General features: G+C 40.1%; 1 protein-coding gene across 4 annotated transcripts in view; it reads right to left on the bottom strand.

Annotated features, from left to right (window-relative positions):
* Positions 1–19,178, bottom strand: part of Tbc1d5 (TBC1 domain family member 5) — a 454,960-nt gene that overhangs the window by 25,460 nt on the left and 410,322 nt on the right. For all 4 annotated transcript variants that reach the window (XM_059244171.1, XM_059244170.1, XM_059244173.1 and 1 more), the window contains one exon: positions 14,475–14,638. In XM_059244171.1, coding sequence (XP_059100154.1) covers positions 14,475–14,638 — 164 coding nt within the window. The remainder of the gene's footprint in view (positions 1–14,474; positions 14,639–19,178) is intronic.

The following is a 19,178-nucleotide window of genomic DNA, read 5'->3' on the forward strand; positions in this document are numbered from 1 at the left end:
ATTAAGAGAAATTCTCTTTTTCACTTAGCTGCTTCTCATATCTGATGTGTGGGAGGGCGTCTGAGAAGAGATCTTTCTTCCCTTCCTTTTTCCTTTTTTGAGTCAGGGGCTGGCTGTGTCTCAGGTCTGCCTTGAATTCAGTCTTCTGGCCTTAGCTTCCTGGGTTTGGGGATTACAGGCATTCACTACCACATCACGCTCTATCTGATAACGTACAAAGACCTCATACCCAATCCTGAGCAGAAAAGTATTTTTAGATGGAATTAATCACAGTCTCTGTATGCCACAGTTCTCATCTGTAGGGAAGGTCATGTATAGCAGTTTCCTTGAGGGTGAAGGGATCCAACACATGAAATGCTTAGGACAGAGGAGACACATGGAAATTAATCTCTAACCCTGTGCATCTAATGGCATCAGCAGAGTAGGCCTGTCTACACTGTGATATATCTAAGCTTTATACGTAGAAATGCACTTCTGATTTCAATTGGTATTCAATTGATTTTAGATATTCTTTTCAATCTATTTAAAATAATTATTTGTATGTATGACTGTATTGCCTGCATGTGTACCACATGCATGCCTGGTATCTGTCAGGTCAGATGAAGGTCTCAGATTCCCTGGAACTGGAGTTAAAAATGGTTGTAAGCAATCATGCAGGTGGTGGGAATTGAACCTGGGTACACTGCAAGATATGTGTATCTATTTATCTATCTATGTGTATATATATGATGTGTGGGGAATCTAATATTTGGGTGATCTACTCATCCATCCGTCCGTCCGTCCGTCCGTCCGTCCGTCCATCCATCCATCCATCCATCTATCTCTCTGATGTTTGGGGAATTTAATCTTATATGATGTGTGGGGAATTTAATCTCTGGGTAATCCATACATTTATGTATCTATCTATATATGTATATATGTGATGTTTGGGGAATTGAATATTATCTTTGGGTGATCCATACATTCAAGAAGTTTAAAATCCTCTAGCAAAACTGTAGTGCTAGGACCTAGAAAGGTCTTAGTAGTTATTTTGCTTTTACAGATATTTTAAAAAGTATTCACCACCAACTGTATTGTACAAACACACAAACACTTCATACTGAAAGTAGTTTATATGAGCTGATTTCTTGTCTAATGAGCTACAACTATAATAAATTTAATGAAATGTTTTTGAAATGATGGGCTCAATAAAACAAGAATGGGAAACTCCATATAACTATATGCTTAATATTATTATTATGGTCTATTGAATTCCATTTTTGTCGCCTTGATCTTAGAGTACTTCATGTTAATACTATAATAACATTTTTTTTTCTGGCACTATCCTTTTGCTTTATTTTAAAAAAATCTCCATCACCAAAATATAGAAATGTCTTCAATCATCCCCTCTTCATTAATTTAGCACCTTTATTAATTTAAAATATGCTTCTAATTAGGAAATGTCATCCCTTTTAGTATAAGTGGTGTGGAGTATTTCCTTGTTCAGAGGAAAAGATTCTTCCTTCCAGCCAAGGTAGCTCCCAGGGTGTGCTGAGTGTGAATTATCAAGCCAAGCACGGCTGCCACCTGTCCTTTCTGCTAGCCTTCTGTGACACTTCTGAGTGCAGGAATTTCTGACCTGGGTATCATGGGGCAGAAAGGTCAGAGGAGGAAAACCGAGCTCAGCAGCTGAGAAGACACTTTAGTGATGTCCTCAGGCTGTCTGTTTAGAGGCCTGGAGCTGCTCTAATGAGAGCAGGGCTTTCATTCTCTCTTGAGTGAAAGCTCTGTAGATTAATGTAACTTCCTGGCAAAGTTAGTGTGGGCATTTTAAAACATAAGAGCTGAGCTAGCAGGGACAGGTTTTATCGCACTTGGATACCAAGGAAAAGAGGGAGACAGCTTACAGCCTCCACAATATGACTTTCGGCCTTGGGTGACTTCCTTCTGCACAGGGTAACTGAGAATTTTCTTTTCCTCCTACACCAGGCACATGTGCATTTTGGGGAACAAGTAACTGTCTCCCCAAGGCAGTGCAGTTTGAAAGAACACATAAACATTAAGCTTCCAGAAGGGTCACTGGAAGGAAGCAGATATTATCAATGACACATTTAATTTAGCATGATTCAAACCCACAGGAATCTCTGGCCAGACACTGCCAATACATCGAATTGTTTGACTTGAGTTCTCCCCAGACCAGTGCCTATGCCTCCCTGGCAGGATTCCTTGTGGGTACAATCTGGTGTTTTTGTATCTTAGAGATGATGGAGATGAAGACAGATGATGGAGGGGAAAGGCCTAGGAACAGGAGGAGGATGGTCCCTACGGGTGCCATCCTGTCCATGGAAGTCAAGGTGTGGCAATCCATTTCCCGTGATTCTGTGTTCTCTCTCTCCCTCTCTCTCTGTTGGTATTAAATAAATTTATCGAGGCATTTCGAAGTTAAAAAGCAGATCTTAAATCTCACTTACAAAGCAAACTGAAGACAGCATTCCGCACTGTGGAGACGCTTGTGATGACGCTCCTCTGCCGTCCGTGTCTGTGGTAGAATTCCATGAATTCATGCACCAGCACCTAAGTCTATTCTCTCAGACCACAGCTGACTGGCAGACTCTCAGACATGGCAGAGAGACTCTGAACAAAGTTCAAACAACTAATTGAATGCCATGCTACAAATACCTAAATTACCTTGACATTAGATTAAAATTCCTAATAAGACTTTTTAAAAGCTAAAAACCAGTCGTGGCCTCTAAATTAATTTGTGTCTATTTATGTCAACAAACTACATTAAATAGGAAAGTACTGGTATTTCAGGAAAGCCACTCTGCTCACTTTCTCTTCTAACTCACTAACCTAACTCAAAACTTGAAAATGGACCTCTAAAAGCTGACTGATTACAGCAAAAACTTCTCTTTCAAATTTAAATGCTTCTGTGAAGGACCAGGTAAGCCATTCTGGGAATCAACTTGCCCATCATACCCTGGCTACTGCCCCCTTACAGTCTGATCACACAGTTGTTACAGTTCTTTATGTTAAACTTCCATCTTAACAGTGATTGGTTTAGGGGCAAGCATAGAATTTAATTTTGGCCAACAGGAGGAGAAAGAAAGCCTGTTGGGAAGTGTCTCCTGTGAGAAAGTCTTGGTTGCTAATATAGCATTTAAGCATCTAATGCCTCTTGTACTGATATTTTTATTTAATTACTACTCCTCACTTACCACAAATATCCACAACAGGACAGTGTTTTACATTCCTTATACAGATAAAATGTTGGTAATTCCAATTCTAGAATAAGGTCTGAGATAGCTTAGACGACGTTCAAACCGGCTGTACTTCCCGAGGTAATGAAGAGTCTTCTTCTAAGTCTGTCTTCATTTACCTGGTACTATTGTTACCGTGTCATGACAAGACTACATTAATGAATTAAAAAGTGCTATAAAAATTAAATTCTATCCAATTACCAAAGTGTAATAAAGATCATCAACACACAGGATGAGCACCCCTGACAGTTGTCCATGCTCTTAGCTGCTGGGCTGTCTAATCATCTACCTGTGTAGTGCAGACATTTTGATTTCATGTGGTTTGTAGAGAACCCTGAACCATGGATACTTTGAGGTCTTTGGAGACTGCTATGTAATTATCACAAAACATGACAAGATACTTTGCAGTTCATAAAGAATTTAAAAATTCCTACTGGCTGATGTCAATTTTAGAATTTTCCTTTTTACTATTTCCTCTATCCTTTAACCTAGCAAAGAAATTCTTAGAAAAAAAATGACAATTGTAGAGTAGTATTAAAAAAGCAAAAACTCATTTAACAGCCAAATGACCAACAAAAAGATTTCTAGTAAATACTCGAGATCATTATGAAAACTAAGGCAAAAAAGAGTTAAAGGTAAAAGAATTACATTTTTATCTTCAAGAACACCACCACCACCACCACCACCACCACCACCACCACCACCACCACCATCACCACCACCACCACCTAGAACTTAATTAAAATCTAAATTTAATGAGGTAAGACTTCCAGGTACTTTAGGGAAAGGAAAAGGAAAATTCTCTTCAAAATAAATAACAATGCTCAAAACCATGGTAATTTTGTTTTGTTTTGTTTTTTGATACAGAGTCATCCCATGTAGTTCAAGCTGTAGCCCAGGCTAACCTCTGCCTCTGAGTGCTAGGAGGCAGGTATCACTATGCCTGGCACTATGGTAGGTTACTACTGATGATGAAAAGTCAATTCTTAAAATGTCTTACTGCTTTCACCTTTTAGTAAAGAAGCATAATGATGCCCTTTGTTATTTATTTTTCTTTAGGAATAGTATCTCTGAACTTCAGCTCCTAAAATTATGTCTTTTATAAACATCTGTCAACCCTTTGTTACCTCTTTAAAGATTTAGCTCAATTTTGCCCTCTTTTCTTTTCCCCCATCAAAAGTATTAAAACAGATACAATGCATATAACCTAAAAAAGATAGTCCGTGGACAGGCTTCAAATGATGCCTGTGATGCACATTCAGGATATGAAGTATCTATACTAATTTCAAAATCGCATTAAAGCAGATTTTGCCACACTTACACTGGTCGCTATGACATGTTCATCTTTGGGTATGCCTGTCTTCTGCTTATTTAGCCTTTTACTAATGGATAACAATCTCTTTAAATGGAGTCTTGTAATCTGAAAGACGCTACACATTTAAAGGCATGGTGACCCAAGGTAAGGCTTTGTCTTTGCTTCCATTCATGCCAGTTACTTGCATAAGGAACTGATAATAATGAATTAAAGGAAAACTCTTTTGAGCTTTTGGAGGTCATGGAATATCCCTGTAACAAAACTAAGCAGGAAAGGAAAGAAAAGTAGGTCTAGTGAGGGCAGGTACTATGACTTAGATACTGCAGGTGATGCTTCTAATGGCCGGGTACCTCCCAGGGGAGGAAGATTTCCAGTTAGGGGCCTGTATATATTCTAATTGTGCACTGTTTTCTTTTGGTAACTGTAGCTAGAGTTTTCCTGCCTGGCCCAGAGTCAGGACAAATCTCTCTCACCCGCCAGTCCCACAGCCACTCAGACCCGACCAAGTAAACACAGAGACTTATATTGGTTACAAACTGTATGGCCATGGCAGGCTTCTTGCTAACTGTTCTTACAGCTTAAATTAATCCATTTCTATAAATCTATACCTTGCCACGTGGCTCGTGGCTTACCGGCATCTTCACATGCTGCTGTCATGGTGGCGGCTGGCAGTGTCTCTCTCACCCAGCTTCCTGTTCTCTCCATTCTCCTCTCTGTTAGTCCCGCCTATACTTCCTGCCTGGCCACTGGCCAATCAGTGATTTATTTATTGACCAATCAGCAACACATTTGACATACAGACCATCCCACAGCAGATAACCATCAATCTCAGAAGGCTAATCAATAAAATCTTACTTTTCACTCATGATTCAAGTTTACATTTTCTGGATTGGCTAGTAGAACCCTGCCAAAAGAGAGACAACTGTGCCCAAACAGAGACATGTGGGGTTTTGCAGTGGCACTACATATCAATCACCTACACTTTGAACACACTGGGCAGAACTAGTTATCTAGCTGACAGACCACAGGGGACATGTGTGAAGTACTCTTGTGATCGGAACTGACAAAGAACACTGACTATAACATTATTTCCTAAAATACTAAAATAATTGGATTAGAAGACCAAGGACCTTCTCTCTTGAAGACTTCTATTTACATCTCCTCAAGTTAAGAGGTATACTAAATTTTGAATGATGACCCACATGGTCATAATTATGTACCTTATGTATGTATGGTGCTCACAGTTTATAACATGTCTGTGGACTGAATTTCTCAATTTTATGTTATTCGATTACCTTCAGAAGCAATTAGCTAATACTGTAGACCAATCCATATGCCACCAAATATAACACAAAAAGTCTCCATATGCTTTTCTCATTTATAATTTTCATATTCTAGCCCTTCAAATACATTCTTTCTGAACAGACAAATATTCTGATTCATTATGGAAGTGTATTCTACTGTGTTGTAACTTTTGATTACTATTTTAAATCTAGCTTACATATGTAGCTCTTGAAGAGTCAAGTGGTACTACCAGTTTGTTATGAAAACGTTCTCATAGCCCCACCCTCTACTTTCTGCTCCCCAGAAACAGTAACTTTCAATGCTTTCACTTTTCCCCTCACTTTTACCTCTAGCTTAAGTTGCTTAACTCTTCATTTTCCTAGAGAGTATTCTCCACTGATTTCCCACTACGTAAGAACAAGAAGTAGCTCTACTGGCCACTGCCAGCTTGCTCCTCTCTTTCTCTACGTAAATAGATTGTGCACACGCCCAATTTTCTCATTAGTTACAGAGTAATTTGGACTATTAACAGCTAAATGGCTTACTTTATAAATATATATATACATCCTGGCAGTTGGAAACAGTGAGAGTAAGAAAAAAGAGGACTGGGGACAAGATATAGCTTTCAAAGTTGTGTCCCCAGTGACACAACTTTCCGACAATAAAAAACCACTTCCTAATAGTCCATTCAGCTATAAACACATATATAGACTGATCTACCAATGGAGCTGGTACTCTCCCAATCTAATAACCTTCCCTCAAGCCTTCAAGATCTGCACCATTAAGGGACATTCCAAATTTAAACCACAACAGTAGTTTAGCTGCACCTTGAATTTGGGTAGGAAGTGAATTCATCCCCAGCACTGAAGGCAATGGTCTACTGTCTGGCTCTGGTATTGCTATAGATAAGCCTGTAGCTTTCTGATCCCTGACCTGTGGTCAGAAACCTTTCTTCTCATGCAACACTGTAAGTCCCAAGATTTCTTTTGTTCTCTCGTGAAGTTTTCAGTGCTGGGTATGAGTGTATACTTTTTTCCTTGTGTATGTAGGACACTCAATCTCAAGATTCAGGTTTAAAATAGTAGAAACACACCTTGAACTGTGTGTATGTGAAGTCCGTAGGACAATGCAGGGTGTCACTTCTCAGGTGCCATGTGCTTTTTTTCCCCCCTCTTTGAGATGAGGTCTCTTATTGGCTTATGTGACCCTTACTGTCATCCTGAGTTGGTTTTTGTTGTTGTTTGTTTGTTTATTTATTTATTTATTTATTTATTTATTTTTAGGTAGAGGAATTGCATTTGCAAGGCATTCTTTCATTAAAGAATACAAGGAAACTTTGCCTCAAGAGATGTGACCATTTGAATCAAAGCATCATAAGAGAGATGCTCTAGAACTGCCAATCCATTTATTTATTTATTTTATAATTTAATTTTACATATCAGCCACGGATTCCCTTGTCCTTCCCCTTCCCGTCCCCCGCCTTCCCCCCAGCCCATCCCCCAATTCCATCTCCTCCAGGGCAAAGACTCTCCCGAGGATTGAGTTCAACCTGGTAGATTCAGTCCAGGCAGGTCCAGTCCCCTCCTCCCAGGCTGAGCCAAGTATCCCTGTATAAGCCCCAGGTTTCAAACAGCCAACTCATGCACTGAGTACAGGACCCGGTCCCACTGCCTGGATGCCTCCCAAACAGATCAAGCCAATCAAATGTCTCACTTATCCAGAGGGCCTGATCCAGTTGGGGGCTCCTCAGCTATTGGTTCATAGTTCATGTGTTTCCATTCATTTGGCTATTTGTCCCTGTGCTTTATCCAACCTTGGTCTCAACAATTCTCGCTCAAACAAACCCTCCTCTTTCTCGCCAATTGGACTCCTGGAGCTCCACCTGGGGCCTGGCCGTGGATCTCTGCATCCGGTTCCCTCAGTCATTGGATGGGGTTTCTAGCACAACAATTAGGGTGTTTGGCCATCCCATCACCAGAGTAGGTCAGTTCGGGCTGTCTCTCGACCATTGCCAGTAGTCTATTGTGGAGGTATCTTTGTGGCTTTGTGGGGACCTCTCTAGAACTTTGCTTCTTCCTATTCTCATGTGGTCTTCATTTATCATGGTCTTTTATTCCTTGTTCTCCCTCTCTGTTCTTGATCCAGCTGGGATCTCCCACTCCCCTAAGCTCTCTTTCCCTCGACCCTTGCCATTCATTACCCCCACTCACGTCCATGTTGTTCATGTAGATCTCCTCCATTTCTCTGTCATTGGGTGATCCTTGTGTCTTTCTTGGGGTCCTGTTTTCTAGGTAGCCTCCCTGGAGTTGTGAATAGCAGTCTAGTCATCTTTTTTTATATCTAGTACCCTATGAGTGAGTACATACCATGTTTGTCTTTCTGAGTCTGGGTTACCTCACTCAGGATGATTTTTCTAGATCTATCCATTTGCCTGCAAACCTCATGATGTCATTGTTTTTCTATGCTGAGTAGTATTCCATTGTGTATATGTACCACATTTTATTTATCCATTCTTCAGTTGAAGGGCATCTAGATTGTTCCAGGTTCTGGCTATTACAAACAATGCTGATATGAACATAGCTGAGGAAGTGCCCTTGTGGTATGTATGATTGAGCATTTCTTGGGTATATGCCCAAGAGTGGTATAGCTGGATCTTGGGGGAGATTGATTCCCAATTTTCTAAGAAAGCGCCATATTGATTTCCAAAGTGGTTGTACAAGCTTGCATTCCCACCAGCAGTGAAGGAGAGTCCCCCTAGCTCCACATCCTCTTCAGCATAAGGTGTCTTCAGTGTTTTTTATCTTAGCCACTCTGACAGGCATAAGGTGGTATCTCAGAGTCGTTTTGATTTGCATTTCCCTGATAATTAGGGATGTTGAGCAATTCCTTAAATGTCTTTCAGCCATTTGAGTTTCCTCTGTTGAGAATTCTCTGTTTAGTTCTATAGCCCATTTCTTAATTGGGCTGTTGGGCATTTTGATGTCTAATTTCTTGAGTTCCTTATATATTCTGGATATCAGTCCTCTGTCAGATGTGGGGTTGGTGAAGACCTTTTCCCACTCTGTAGGCTGTCACTTTGCCTTGTTGACTGTATCCTTTGCTCTACAAAAGCTTCTCAGTTTCAAGAGGTCCCATTGATTGATTGTTTCTCTCAGTGTCTGTGCTACTGGTGTTATATTTAGGAAATGGTCTCCTATGCCAATGAGTTCAAGACTACTTCCTACTTTCTCTTCTAGCAGGTTCAGAGTAGCTGGATTTATGTTGAGGTCTTTGATCCACTTGGACTTAAGTTTTATGCATAGTGACAGATACGGATCTATTTGTAGCCTTCTACACGTTGATATCCAGGTATGCCAGCACCATTTGTCCAAAATGCTTTCTTTTTTCCATTGTACAGTTTTGGCTTCTTTGTCAAAAATTTTATGTTCATAGGTGTGCGGATTAATGTCAGGGTCTTCAATTCGATTCCATTGGTCCACATGTCGGTTTTTATGCCAGTACCAAGCTGTTTTTATTACTGTAGCTCTATAGTAGAGCTTGAGGTCAGGGATCGTGATGCCTCCAGAGGTTGTTTTATAGTACAGGATTCTTTTGGCTATCCTGGGTTTTTTGTTTTTCCATATGAAGTTGAGTATTATTCTTTCCAGGTCTGTGAAGAATTGTGTTGGTATTTTGATGGGGATTGCATTGAATCTGTAGATTGCTTTTGGTAAGATTGCCATTTTTACTATGTTAGTCCTGCCTATCCATGAGCATGGGAGATCTTTCCATTTTCTGACATCTTCTTCAATTTTTTTTTTCAGGGACTTAAAGTTCTTGTCATATAGGTCCTTCACTTGCTTGGTTAGTGTTACCCCAAGGTATTTTATATCATTTGTGGCTATTGTAAAGGGTGATGTATCTCTGATTTCCTTCTCAGTCTCTTTGTCAATTGTATATAGGAGGGCTACTGATTTTTTTGAGTTGATCTTATATCCTGCTATGTTGCTGAAGGTGTTTATAAGCTGTATCAGTTCCTTGGTTGAATCTTTGGGGTCACTCAAGTATACTATCATGTCATCTGCAAATAGGGAAAGCTTGACTTCTTCCTTTCCAATTTGTATCCTCTTAATCTCCTTATGTTGTCTTAGTGCTCTGGCTAGAACTTCAAGTACTATATTGAATAAGTATGGGGAGAGCGGACAGCCTTGCTTCGTTCCTGATTTTAGTGGAATTGCCTTGAGTTTCTCTCCATTTAATTTGATGTTGGCTGTTGGCTTGCTGTAAATTGCCTTTATTATGTTTAGGTATGTTCCCTGTATTCCTGATTGCTCCAAGACCTTTATCATGAAGGGGTGTTGGATTTTGTCAAATGCCTTTTCTGCATCTAGTGAGATGATCATGTGGTTTTTTTCTTTGAGTTTGTTTATATGGTGCATTACATTGATGGACTTTCGTATGCTGAACCACTCTTGCATTCCCGGGATGAAGCCTACTTGATCATGGTGGATAATTGTTTTGATGTGTTCTTGGAGTCTGTTTGCCAGTATTTTATTGAGTATTTTTGCATCAATGTTCATGAGGGAGATCGGTCTGTAGTTCTCTTTCTTTGTTGTATCCTTGTTTGGTTTAGGAATCAGGGCAATTGTAGCCTCATAGAAGGAGTTTGGAAATGTTCCTTCTGTTTCTATTTTGTGGAACAATTTAAAGAGTATTGGTATTAACTCTTCTTTGAAGATCTGGTAGAATTCTGCGCTGAAACCATCTGGTCCTGGGCATTTTTTGGTTGGGAGACTTTTAATTACTGTTTCTATTTCCTTAGGGGTTATTGGACTATTTAAATAGTTTATCTGGTCTTGATTTAACTTAGGTATGTGGTACCTATCTAGAAAATTATCCATTTCTTTTAGATTTTCCAGTTTTGTGGAGTAGAGGTTTTTGAAGTATGACCTGATGATTCTCTGGATTTCCTCAATGTCTGTTGTTATGTCCCCCTTTTCATTTTTGATTTTGTTAATTTGGGTGCTCTTTGTCTTTTGGTTAGTTTGGATAAGGGCTTGTCTATCTTGTTGATTTTCTCAAAGAACCAACTCTTTGTTTCATTAATTTTTTGTATTGTTCTCTTTGTTTCTATTTTATTGATTTCAGCTCTCACTTTGATAATTTCCTGGTGTCTATTCTTCCTGGGAGACTCTGCTTCTTTTTGTTCTAGAGCTTTCAGGTGTGCTGTTAAGTCACTAGTGTGAGATTTCTCCAACTTCTTTATGTGGGCATTTAGTGTCACTTCTCATGTGCCATGTGCTCCCCCCGCCCCCTTTGAGATGAGGTCTCTTATTGGCTTATGTGACCCTCACTGTCATCCTGGGTTGGTTTTTGTTGTTGTTGTTTGGTTGTTTATTTTGTTTTTTTAAAGCAAGTATTCTGGGATGGAATTTATGTCCTCATGCTTTCAAGACAAGCATTTTACCTAGTGAGGCACCTTCCCAGCCCTTTGAATTTTATTTAGTTACCCCCTCTCTCCTTTGCTGTCCCCATTTTTTCTGAATTCACATTTTTCAGACTTTCAACCGTCTGGAGTAGCTATGTTATACTTTTTCTTATTCTTTACTTTAATCTTGTTTTAGATTTTGTTTTCTGCAAGATATTTCTTCAACTTTATTTTCTAATTCTTCCATTAAGTTTTAAAGTTTTGATATTATATTTTCATATTTTATTTCTAGTAACTGCCCTCACATTTTATTCTGTGAAAGAATTACAGTCATCACTCCATAGTTATAGCTTCTGAATATCAGCTGTCACTTCATAATATTTTCTAAAAGTCTGTGTACTGAACACACGGAACACAACACCCTACACCTCTTCTCTCTCAAACACATATAAACTTATATAGCATGCAATTTTCATAGCACTTATAATGACTGAGACATGATTTAACTTCTATGGGAAAAGGTGCATACCCCAACATGATATGATTTTATCTATTGGTTTGGACATTCACAGACTTCAGTATCAGGAGGGGGTCCTAGATTTAATTCTCTATGGATACTGAAGGATGAATGTGTTTGTATGTGTATATGCATGTATGTGTATGTATGTGTATATATGTGTGTGTGTATATATATATATAGAGAGAGAAAGTTTTTGAAGTTGTCTTGCCATGAATACTTTATTTCTTTTAGTTGTCTTTTTCTATTTTTGTCTTTTGATCACCACATTGCGTGATTCTTGGCTGTCTTGATCATAGAAAACTGTGAACTGAGGAGGTACGAGGAAGCTCTGTTTGGATAGTACCTATTGATAGCTGGGCCCACTGTCACATGACCTGATTGCTTCTTTGAAGAACTCCTAAGGACAGAATGTTTGTGGTGTATGTGTGTGCACACACATGCTCACACACTCCATGCTGATCCTTGGGGAGCAAGGGGAGGAGGATGGAGTAAGTTCTTCTATTTAGTGTTTAAATACAATTATCATCCACTGTCCACAGCACAGCCCCATATGGAACGTGTCTGATGCCTCTCAGTCTAGAGATTTTACTTTACACTTTTCTGAGAACTAAAGTTCCAGTCTTCTGCTAGACAGGAAAAGAAATCTATTCCTGTGTGTGTAAACTGGCCATGGTGACATCTTCTGTCCTGCCTCCCCTCTTCCTTGTCTTCACATCCTGGATGATTCACCACCTAAAGCAAGTTCCTTCTAGGGTTTCCTCCTGACGATTGTGGCTTCAGCCTCCTTACACGGTTTAGTTACCCACTGCCACCTGCTTCCCAGTACACAAGACTGACTGCTGCTGTCTTCAGTCCTGCTTTCTTACTTTGAAGGTTTGTTTTTAATTGCAGAGGAATTTTAGGAGTAGCAGAGGTCAGCAGTCTTGTTAGATGTACTGTTTTCATAGCAAGTTCCATCCTATGACACCACAGACCACAGTTTTGAACCTTGGAAGGGGCTCTTAGAGAGCACAGAGGGAGTTCTTCCCCTCAGAAAACAAAGCACAGCTATGTGCCGCACAATGATATTTCAGTCAGTAATGGACCAAAATTTAACTACGGAATTGTGAGATTTTGTCACTAGGAAACCTCACACCCATCCTCGTCTAAATTCAGTGCCTTGCAGAGAACACAAGTGTCTACTGTGCACTTCTCAGAATGTAGCCCTTAAACTGAATGATGCATATCCTTTGATTTGCAGATGATGCAGTTGGAACATGAGAAAGTGGAGTGTCTTATCAAGGATATGTAAAGCTCCATTTTATGTATCTTGATCAATCATCCCTCTACAGTTTGAGTAGTGTTATTTTCCAGCTGTAGGTAGATTCTGATATTGTAACCTCTTTTGGGGGCAAGTGAGTTCTTCATATTAGGTTAGGTATTGAACTAGCTATAAGATGTGGTTAAAGTTCTTATAAAGCTGCTTGTAAAGATCCAATACCAAATGGTCAGCCCTGAAAACATACATGCAAGTAACAAGTAACATCATATAGACTGAGCAGGTTGTATTTATGTATTTAGATGTATGTAAGTAAGTATGCACCTACGTAGCAACTATTAATGAAAAAATAGGTCATAAATTTGAAAGCGAACAAGGAGGGGTATGTGGGAAGGTTGGGAGGTAGTAAAGGGAAAGAAGAAATGATGTAATTATATTATAAGCACAAAAATTAAAGATAATAAAAAATTTAGATTAATACTAGATTATTAAAGTGGTTCACACAGTTTGAATATATATCCATTCAAGTATTATATAAAGGATTTATACAGGGACTATGAAAATACCATAATATGGCTAGAGAGATGGCTCAGTGGTTAAGAGCACTGGCTGCTGCTCTCACAGAGGACTCAGGTTTGGTTCCCAGTGCCTATCTAGTGGCTTAAGGGTAGCTGTAACTCTAGTTCCAAGGTATCTAGCAGACCTCTGTGGGCGCAGGGTCACATCTACAGCGATCATATCTGCAATGCAAACAAAACCTCAAACGCATAAAATAAAAATAAATCAGTGTTTAAAACCAAACTAACAACAAAACCCCACCATAATAGAAAAGTGGTTCATACAGTTTTTAAAAACAAAAAGCAAAATTATTTTACTTTTCAGGTTACTACTTTAAAATAGAAAGATTATTTTGTTTTGGTTTTTTTTTAAGTGTCATAATCCTCTACCAACAAAATGTTGTTTATTAAAATTTAGAAAGACCATTGAACAGGGAACCATAAAGAGAACTGATGGAGATAGGTGAGGGTAGACGGCACCTTTCTGTCCAATCGCAGCCCTTCTCTGTCTTTTGGAGGGCTATTCAGCAGTAAGCCTTTTGTGTTTCTAAATCTACCTCAGGGTCTGCCTGCTGAACACCAGAGCCTGTAATGAGCAATGCTGGGGCTATGTCTTGAAATACGACACACTTGATAAAAAGACAGAAGAAGGATTTAGAAAATAGTCCACTTATTTTGAACTTATGTGTTTGTTTTCCTAGCTAACAGAGATCGCAGACTTAAAATATTACTAAACTATAATGATAACACTAACATACTTTTGAAAAAAAAAAGTTTGCTCTATCCATAAAAGTTTAATGAGCTTTACAAAACTGGGCACAAGAGGAACTTTCTTATGTGCACCACTATAGGATAGAATGAAAGATGAAAAACAAATTGTCCTAAAGTACTTACAGATTCTTTTCTGCCCATAGTTTTGCTGTGTGAGCGGGAGCGTGCAATGTTGCTGAAAAAGGAATCCTTTTTAGTAGCAGATGAAGGTGGGGAGCCAGTGGATTCTCTCCCCCCCGGCAAACTCTCGATGCTTGGGGATGCAATGATGGTTTTAGAACTTTGCCCTGTAAGAAAAATTAAGTAGCAATAATTAAACACCAGACTGCCACTAAGCTACCAAATACATTAGCTTTAATAAATGGTGATCAGCTATGAAGCCACTGTTTCACAATGCTCACATAAAGATGCTATTTTTTAAAACAATGAAGAACCAGTATAGTTTTCTATATGTTATGTATATGACATAGTCCACGCATGTTTTAAAAAACATAAAAAGAATCTAATTCCCTGAGCTGAAGCGTTAAGAGGCGGACTCTTTTGTCAGCAGTGGGAGGTTACTGTGCTGTGTATGAGGATGATTCAAACTAACCTCTCCACAGAAGTTTTCAGGGAGCTTCTTTCTTTGCCTTAATTGTGGGACAGGTACAGGACAGCCCCAAGCCCACTGTGGACTCTGGAAATGGGCTAAGGTGCTGTCTCACAGTGCCTTTCCCTGGGCCTGTGCCCTGACTACAATGGTGGCATCTAGGACGCCCAGTATAAGGTACATAATTAATAGATGCTCCCTCCATATGGCAGGCAATCCTCTCTCTTAGGTCACTGGGTACAAAAGTTACTGAGTTACAGTAGGACTAGTAGTTATCTACCTGAGTCTCCCATCCCTGATCTCACAACAGCTGTTTCCCTCTGCAGCCTCCTTTCTTTCTTTTTTTTTTTTTTTTTTGGTTTTTCGAGACAGGGTTTCTCTGTGTAGCTTTGCGCCTTTCCTGGAACTCACTTGGTAGCCCAGGCTGGCCTCGAACTCACAGAGATCCACCTGGCTCTGCCTCCCGAGTGCTGGGATTAAAGGCGTGCGCCACCACCGCCCGGCGCAGCCTCCTTTCTATCAGGAACTAGGGACACACAGTAGGCTTAGAACCTGGAGACGAGGGAATGGCAAGCCAACAGGAGTAACGACGCTCCCCCTTCCCAGGTTATTCGGGATCTGTTCAGGTTTCCTGAAGTGGTTCCCATCTAGTGGAGCCTGGCAGCAGGAACTCCTCATTTCCACCCAGAGGTCCTTTCACAGGACACTCTGAACTTCTGTGAGGTCTGCATTATTCTTTAACACCACCCCTTCTGCCCAATCCTTTTTCCTTTTGCAGGACTGTTTTCCCAATAAACTTTTTTAAATTTCTAATTCCACCTCAACAACAGTCTGTAATGAGTGCTACTGTAATTGCAAGGTAAGTACAAGTTCTCTGTGCTAGGAAAAGGCAAGGAATACAGACTCCCATGGTCCTGGAAACATCTTGTGCTGACTTTGGGCCTGTAACAGGAATGTTCTGCCTCACCTTACCCAGGCCTCCCCTCCTTTGCCTCCTACCAACTTCCAGGGACCTATCCATTAATTTTCTTGTTGAAATCCTATCCTACCCTCCTCTCCCTCCCCTCTTCCCCTTCTCTTTTCTCCTGAGTTGGGGTTTCCCTATTTGGTCCAGGCTGTCCTTACAGACACTATGTAGCCCAGTCTAGCCTCAAACTTATGATCCAGAATGCTAGCATTCCAACCAGATGCCACCATGCAGGGAACCATGGAGCTGACCTGGTCTAGCTGCCTTGAGAGGCATGACTCAAAGGATTTGCTCCTGGGGCACTGTGTGTCTTTCATTTCCTGAGAAACCAAGGTGCTCCCTTAGGCAGTAAAGCATTCATGCCACCTAGACACCAACCAAGAAACTCGACAGACTATTTACTTTAGACATTACTCTCATGTATCCTGCATAGCTTGCAAACATCACTGTATCCTGGCAACTCCCATGGCATTGCCCCTGATAACGACCACTATATTATGTTTCTGACAAGGGTATTGAAAAAAGTCGGACTACTTGCTAACCTTGTCTCAGCCTCAGTCTTGCCGTGGCCCTTCCGTCCTGTGTGTGGTCAAGATTCACTTCTTACTGGCTATACCAGTTAACCTTGCCCTGGTAAGGAAGCCTCACAACTTCTATCCTACAACAAGCTGTACTCTTTTATGCTTCCATTAGCACTGCAGCGAGTTTCCAAGTTCTCCATAGCCTCATCAGCACCAACAGCTGGCTTTTCATTGGACCTCTTACACAAAACAGTGTCTTTGATTCTGACTGGAGTATTTTATCTTCTTTGGAGAAATTTTTTCAAACCGTTTACATTCTTTAGAAATTGAAGTATGTGCCCTTATATTGTTGAGCTCTTTCTGTACTCTGGGTACAAGTCCTTCATCAGACACATGTTTTGAAAGCAATTTTTCCTCTGTGTACTGTTTTCATCATCTATATGTCATCATTTGAAACTCAAGTTTTTAATTGTTTGAAATCTCATCTGCCTATTTTTCTTTTGGTGCCCATGCTCAGATGTAAGAAACCACTACCTACAGGTCACAATAGTTTTCTCTGCTTGTAATTACAACTCCTGTATGTAAGTCTGTTCCATTTTCCTTTTTGAGACAGGGCCTCATTTGGCCCAGGCTGGCCTTGAACTTGGTCTACAGCCAAGGATGACTTTGAACTTTTGGTCCTCCTGCCTCCACCTACTGAGTGATGGTACTGCACATGCCAGATTTATTTGGTGCTGGGATCAAACCTAGGATTCTGCGCACACTAGGCAAGAGCTTTCACCTGAGCTATACCTCCCATACTGATAGTCGACTGAGATGTGTCTAGCTGTGAAGCTCTGAGTTAAGCTACTTGGCATTAAGTGGCCTATTTTAATGCTTTTCATAAAGCTATGGGGTGTCTGTCATTTTATCAAATGCCGCCATTCATTCTCTTCCTTTTTTCTGGGTTCCCACTGCTTGTATATTGCTACTATTAATGGGGCTCTGTAGGGTTTTGAATTCTGATAATTTCTCTTCACCTGTTGTTTTCTCTTGCTCTGAGTGGACACTTTCAATTGACATATATTCAACTTCTGAGTCTGTATTCTGTCACCACAAATCTGATGTTGAATTTAAGAAGTAAAATTTCATTCTAGTTGTCATATTTCTCAACTCCTAAATATCTGATTCTTCAAAAAACTTCTATTTATTGCTGTTCTTTCTTTGCCAAGACATTGTTTCCATTCATTTAGTCCTTACAAGTGGTTTGCTGTGGTTCTCTGAACACATTTATAGTAGTACGATCTAATGTGGAGTTTCCTTAGAGACAGTCTGTATTGACTGCTTTTACAAGGTCTGAGCCGTATTTCCCTGTTTTATATTCTGTGTGCCTTACAATTGCTATTAACAATTAGATACAATGTGCCAACTCTGGGAATCAGACCCCACGCCACTCTACCTACTGAATTCACTTATCTTGGTATTTGTTGCTGTATTCTAAAGTCCATCTCCATTCTGTGCACTTGCTGAAGCCTTTTGCTTGGTTACTTTATTGGTCTATAAATAGACAAGATTTCTTTTTCTTAAATATCTTGAGTCAGTTCTCTCAGCCTTTATCAGGGTTCTTTAGGTGTTGGGATGCATCATTTCACTGTTATGTTATGTTATGTTATGTTATGTTATGTTATGTTATGTTATGTTATGTTATGTTATATTATATTATATTCCAGCAGGCCTTTTTTTTTTTAAATACTTTTTTTTTTTTTTTTTTCCTCGAGACAGGGTTTCTCTGTGTAGCTTTGCGCCTTTCCTGGATCTCACTCTGTAGACCAGGCTGGCCTCGAACTCACAGAGATCCACCTGGCTCTGCCTCCCGAGTGCTGGGATTAAAGGCATGTGCCACCACCGCCCAGCCAGCAGGCTTTTTTATAAACTTTGTTGTAGCCTTCATGCCTGCTCAAGCAGAGGCTCCAGTTCACCCAGAGTTGAGAGACTATGCATGTCCCCAGCCTTCCCTGGACACAAACACAACACTGCTCACACATATGGCCTTCCAGAATACCCTGGAACTTTTGAAAACCCCCGCTGACATCCTATTCATATATTTAAGTCCTTTGTGGCTTTTGACCAGCCTCTGACTTTCTTGTTAATCTTTCAGGCAGCATCTATTTCCTCTAACTGGTACTGCTGCCTTGGGCAGTTGTGATGTTTAATGATGGCCAGCAATTATCTTCCATAGACACCTTATGATAGGGTCTCTTATTTAGCAAGCTCTGTACATGGTCAAATGAAGACAAATCTCATGAAAAGGGCCTTTCTGAAGAGTTGCTTACAGAAGAAAAAGAGGTAGTTCACTGGGACCCTGACTTTTAGGATAGCCCATATCCATTCTGTACCCTTGTAAAAGCTGTGAGGGTCTGGCTGTCTACTAAAGAGGTAGGTGGGAACAAACTAAGGTGCAAGTTAGACAGCTAGTTAGAGCCCACTGTTAGGGCATTGGCATTTTTCTTTTTTTCCTTGAATAAAGGCTTTTCAGATTGTTGTAAACCTTTGTTTAGATTCCAGGGATCTGAAAAGTTGATTGTGACTTGTTAGGGCCACTGTCCCTGGGCTCCTGCTGTGTTTACAGAGAAACTTTCAGCGGTCTCAGTGTCCTAAAAACTTTCCTCTGTGGCTTGCTTCTGGGCTTAACTTGTCTTGAAAAGCTGGCTGTCCTATATATAATAAAGCCCACCTTACTATTTTAATAGCTTGTAGAAAAAAGATTTTGA

The sequence above is a fragment of the Peromyscus eremicus genome, chromosome 16_21, assembly GCF_949786415.1.
Source record: "Peromyscus eremicus chromosome 16_21, PerEre_H2_v1, whole genome shotgun sequence".
Lineage (NCBI taxonomy): Eukaryota > Metazoa > Chordata > Mammalia > Rodentia > Cricetidae > Peromyscus > Peromyscus eremicus.